Consider the following 6,000-nt stretch of genomic DNA (forward strand, 5'->3'; position numbering starts at 1 on the left):
AAGGTAAAGTAACTACTCCTTTGATATTTAATACCAGTAGTCCCTGAAAACAAATGAGGGATGTGGTGAGAAGGTATACACCACCATAGGAAAGTAGGGCACTATAGCTGGCACTTAGTGATATATCTAAAAAGTCATGAGGGTTATGTATGGTTTCCAAGTTCATCCACACATTTGTGATTACATTCTATCAGGTTAAAAAAAATAGTAATAATTAGGAAAGCACGCCAAAAGTACCAACTATATACATTAGAACAACTGAATATTGATTCTCAATAATTTCTAAATAAAATAAAATTGTCACATATGCTTATGCATTAAGAAGGCTGTGGTGTTTTACTTGCCTTCTCTCTTAACCTTTCCCCTCAACAAAAAGTGTACACGTTCAAGCCATCCGACCTCCATTTTTACAATGCAAATTATTTCGAGACCCTGAAACATATGCTTTCTATGTTAAACGGTAACTACAATTGACCACCACTGTTTTATATTTGAGGTCTTCAGAACAGTGTTATAACAGGTGATATATCGGTGGTCATTACAGCGCCAGTGAGAGCATCCAGCCAGGTACATTCTGGATAACTTTTACGGTTGTTCAACACTTAGTGTAATCTAAGAGGATCTAAAATTTGCAGGTGATTTTTAAAATAGATCTTTCAATATTCAGAGCAGATATCCAATGAAATATGTTTCATATGTTGTTTGAATAGAAGGAAAGAAAATGCTCACATATTCTAAGTGTTTTCCATCACTTTTCACACACTATTCACCTTCACTTTACTACTTTACCCACCAAAACAAAGTCCTCCAAAAAATGTCAGTGACTTGACTTTATGAATAGGATATTAACAACTTGGAAATTCACTCTTACCTACCTCCCGCCCGCAAGAACAGAAACCACAACCCAGATCTGCGGACATGTGGTCTAGCATAATTTCGAACAAGTCTATATCAGGTGCCCAGGCTGGCAGATGGGGGCACGAGGCTGGGGCTGGGCGAGGGTGCCGTTCAGTTACTGGAGGCGAAAGGCTGACAAATGGTCACAGGGTACAGCGGTAGCGATCTGACTTTCAAGAAGGCATGTGAGAGAATTCACATGTTACCCTGCTGTGAGCGACCGCCGAGAGCCAGAAGTCTCCATTAAGTCTGTGCCACAGAGTCTGACCTCCGGTGGAGACAGCGCAGGGGGGAGCGGTCCCGCGGCCTCCCGCGGTGGGACCAAGTGCAGCTGATGCTCACGCATCAAAGAAATTTGGAAGCAAAAGGAATCGTAGCTAGTGGGGCAGCCAGTCCAGGGCAACGTAGACAGGGCGCTCCTGACAGGGGACATCCTCGACCCCCTGCTGTGGAGAGCCCCGAAAAGCTGATCACAGGACGGTTACCTACAGGAGGCAACCAATGCACCGGTCCTTAAAGCACCCTCCTCCTCCCACCCCCCTCCCGCTTCTCCGCCCAGTCCCTTACCTTGGTTGTTGGAGACGTGACTGCAGTCGCCCGGCCAAGCTGTTAGCAGAGGCAAGAAGAAGAAACCAAATTGCAAAAGAAATTCTCGGACTTCGCAGCCCCCCATGGCTCTCCCCGGTTCTCTTCTCCTTCCCCTTAAAGAGAAGTGGCAGCAGCGCAGCCAGGTGTTCTGGGTAGGGCGGGGGTCCTGGTCCACGTCTTCTTCCTCCTCCTCCTCTTCCTCCTCCACCCGGCCCGCAGGAGGTGTCCCGGGGCGTCCCCAGCGCGAGGCCCCGGGGGCAGGGCACGAGGGTCCAGACTGCCCAGGTGCGGGCGCAGCTCCTTGGGAGGGGGACGCTGTCTGCGGCGCCGGGGAGCTCCTGGCGGCTGGAGGCGAGCGGAATTGCATCCACCACCGTGTCCCGCTCGCACGAGGACTATTCACTTGGGCCCGGGAGAGCGCGCGCGCAGGAGCGAGCTCGGGCCGTGGTTTGGGGGAGGGGAGGGAGGGGGAGGGCTCCTCACCGCGGGGACGGGGGGGGGGGACGACGACCGAGGGGGGCGGGCAGTTCGGACGGTCCGAGCGCCTCTCTGGACTGAAGTGAGCACTTGCAGAGCCAAAAGCAGAGGAGGCGCAGCAGCTGTGAAGAGGCACGGGGGCCGCGGGAACTTTCCTCTGGCCGGTGAGGGTCTGAGCCGGGCGAACGACAGGGCTCGGCGGGGCCGCGAGGGGCCCGAGCAAGCTGCCTGCTGCGTACTCAGCCCCTAGCCTGAGTGGCGCCGGCAGCCGCTCGCGCCACGCACTCTTCCACCTCGGCCGCGTCTGCACCGCGCCTGGGCCGTGGCAGCCGCTTTCCCGTCATCTCTGAGGCCGCACTTAGTCCCTTAAGCACTTAGCCCCCCATTTCGAGGCAGCATCGCCGAACGCTTTAAGATTAGACAGCTCCCGACACCACCTGTCCCTGACTTCTCCACATTTCCGCCGCTGGAGGGGGCGAGTGCTGTGAACAGGCGCTCCGAGTCTCGGCGAGAGCTGGGCGGCGGAGGTCAGCCCGACCGCTCCTCAGCGCGGGTCGCCAAACTTGCCCACCAGGGCGAGCGCCTCAGCTTTGTGGCCGCCGCCGCTGCCTCGAGACCTGGAAAAGCGAAGGGAGGGAGGAAGCAGCAGAGGGGAGTCACATCAGGCAGGAAACGTGCGAGTGCCGGCGCTGGGGCTCGCCGAGGTTTCCGCGTAGCCGTGCGGCGGTGACTTCGCGGTGGAGGTCACCAGCATTGTCGCAGCCCTGGCGCTGGGATTCCGGGGGCCGCCGGCGCCCGCGATGTGGCGGCGTCGGACCGTGCGCTCTGAGCAGCCCAAGGGTTGAGCGGCGCGTGGCCACATCCACAGCGGGGCCGAGAGCGCTGCGGGCGGACTGCTCTCCCCGCGCGAGCCGCCCCCTCGCGGCACCCACTCCCTCCCAACGCTCGGGTTGCTCGGCAGCCGCGGCGCTGGCTACTTGATGAGACCCCGCGTCCCCATCCCCCACCCCCCAGGGCCGGGGCAACACCGAGTGCTAATGGGGAGGGGGATGCTACGTGTCCGCGGTCCCCACGGTCTCGCCCCACAGCCGAGGCCGGCGCAGAGGGCAGCAGGGCCGGAGCCACGAGCGCTGCTGAACTTGGCCAAGCCCAGCGCTCTCCCCTCTTGGCAGCGGCGGCTCTGATGCTGCCAATTGGGCGCTAGAGGGGGTTAGTCGACAACAAAAAATCCTTCCACTGCTGGAGGTGGAGGAGGCTAAGCACGCAAGGAACCCACAGCAAGGAGGAAGACTCGTGAGATAAACTTAACGCGTTTAAGGGCGCGCCCGCCGAGGAAGCTGTATCGCTGGGGTGGCGATTTCTGAAATACTGTATTCGTTGTTACAATTATCATCATCTTCTCTCTTGAGGGGTTTTAAACTGTTACTGTCCAGTGAGGTTGGAAAAACCTACCTCAAAACTCATTAGACGGTTTTGAAGAAATGTTGATGGCAATGGAGAAAAGTGAACCGAAAAGAGAAAGCAGCGGTATTCTAACGGGTAGACGATATTTTCCAAGAGGGCAGAGGGCACGGGAGGGAAGCAGCACAGTGGCGGGAGGTGGGAGAGCATAGACGAAGGAGCAAAGGGTCAGTGTTTATAGCTTACAGAATTCTGGCAGTGAAAAGACCCTCCCATTCAATACGTTTCAGTGCCGCGATTTTATGTCACATTCCATAGTTGAAGGGATTTCACTTAATGCCTTACAGTCAATTGGAGGGAAAGAGAGGAGAGCAAGAGATGCCCCACGTCTAAAATGCTGCTACGTGGGGAGAAATGTGAAATGCAAGCGATTTCGAGAATGTGAGGGAGGGTGCCAATTGGTGACTGCACTTCCACTGTTACTACGAATTCAGACGCTGCCTCTCTTTAAAGATGTCCGCGCCAATTTAAATGTATGCAAATCACTCCTGAAAAGATAACCATGCGTGGAGCTTATATATCGGTACTTAAAGGAGTAAAAATCTGATTTTGCTGCTCATTTTACCACTCTTACGGATACCGACTGATCACATGGGCATTTGCAAACTAAGTTTACGTTTACAAACTCAGTTGTAAAGTAAAAAAACTACATTGTGACCATTATGATATACATCATTATGCCTAAGTAAATGATGTTATTAGAAATGTTTACTGTTTCATTCTACTGATGTTTTGATTCAAAAGAATATATTTCTTTGTATACATTTTCAGAATATATTTCCGTGACCCTTTTATAATTTTTTTCTCATTTTTAAATGTTGATTTGCAGTGAACAATTTTATAGGCTTCATAACAACTCACTAAAAGAGAAATATTGTTCAAGAAGACTCTCGTTATAAATGCCTAAAATATATTACCTTCTGATAAACTGAAGGAATGTGTAATAGTATTATCTTAGAAATGTAAACTGTGTTAATTTATTTCTAAACTTTTATTTTTCAAATTAACTAGATGTTTTAAATGTAACATCACCAAAAGGAAGTTATTTCAAGATAATCTCCATCATAAACATATTTTAAAATCAAAGTTTAAAATCAAGTACTGATGTTTTGCTTGAGTGTTACATTTTAGACAATATACCATCAATATAGAAAACCAAGAAGCTTCAGTTAAAATTAGACTAGAAGGGAATGGTTCTAATGGAAGAAAGGAAGAAAGAAGAAGAAAAAGAGGAAAAAAGAAAAGCTAAGGTTAATTTGTAGGACTCATGCATAGTTACAAATCATGGCACAATATCTGAACCATAAACTGATACTTCAAAGTAAGAATAACAGCTTGATTAACCTGAGTTTCTACTTCCCCCCCATCCCAGCTACAATTTACTTAGAATTAATAATTTTTGTTTGTCTAAATAAGCCATAGTTATGCTTGACATAATATATGTTACTTACCAGGTCAGGTAGTTGACAGTTATATTCTGGTTTGGGGTTTTAAATAAAAATAATTACAAGACTTCTCAGTATTGAAGCATGCTTTATGTATTTAGATATGTTTAGATACTGTCTATTCCATGTCTAAAGGATAATGACCTCTTAAGTAAAAACTCATCTCAAAAATGAATTGAAATATGTTTATCATGACCTTTGACTACAGCAAGATTCCATGTGTTTGGCATGATTATTAATTTCAAAACATGATTATAAAAGGAATTATCATAACCATTTAACCATTTTGTGTGTTATAAATTATATATATGTATACACACAAAAATGTTTGTATGCATATTCTTTCTAAAATATTTTTGATCTTTTTTTAATGTGCTCAATTCTCACTCAAGAGAGTTAATAGTAAATTACTTTGCGTGAGTAAAAATAATTTATTTTATAAACCTAACATTTTAAGTATAGTCATGGTTATCTTATGTGAGCGAGAAGAAATTGCACTTAACAGAAATGTACTTCCTCTTTTATTTTCTAGCAGTGTTGATATATTTGCTGACACATGACAGTTTCAAAATTATAAACCACTCAATGAGCCAGATGCAATATTCATGTACATTTATCTGGTCTTGTCTGTTTGAATCATACCCATATTCAGAAAAGCATTCATGTGTCATTTTTCAGAAGTATGTTGTTGAGAATTCTTTTGTATTCTCTCAGACCATTGTTCTTCTTGATATATGTGGTCTGGATTCAGGTAAGAAATTATTAAATTTTTTGTTAAATAAAGGATATATAACACCAAAAACTAGTCTAAGTTTTCATTTATAGTAGAAATACTGGTATTCACAAATGCTATTTGCTTTTTAAAATGAACAGAAGAGAAACTTAACCTGCAATTAATTCCTTTGAGAAAAAAATAAAGATTATAATGTTTAATACTCAGCATGCTTCAAGGCTTGAGAAAGTCTTAATTTAAGTATATTATTCTGATAGAAGAGTAAATCAATCCATTGATAGCAGTGATTTGCATGCTCTAAGGTAAAGGTAGAAGAAACAAATAAAAAGAGTGTTGATCTTCAAATATGTCAAAACATCAGGTCTTAAAATATTAGGTTGGTACTTTGAACAGACCCAA

At 46.3% G+C, this 6,000-nt stretch overlaps 1 protein-coding gene across 1 annotated transcript in view; it reads right to left on the minus strand.

Annotated features, from left to right (window-relative positions):
- Window positions 1-1,852, minus strand: part of EPHA6 (EPH receptor A6) — an 839,959-nt gene extending 838,107 nt beyond the window's left edge. The window contains exon 1 of the mRNA XM_063078754.1: window positions 1,465-1,852. Within this exon, the coding sequence (XP_062934824.1) occupies window positions 1,465-1,852 (388 nt within the window). The remainder of the gene's footprint in view (window positions 1-1,464) is intronic.
- Window positions 1,853-6,000: the final 4,148 nt, after the last annotated feature.

This window comes from Cynocephalus volans, chromosome 1 (genome assembly GCF_027409185.1).
Source record: "Cynocephalus volans isolate mCynVol1 chromosome 1, mCynVol1.pri, whole genome shotgun sequence".
NCBI lineage: Eukaryota > Metazoa > Chordata > Mammalia > Dermoptera > Cynocephalidae > Cynocephalus > Cynocephalus volans.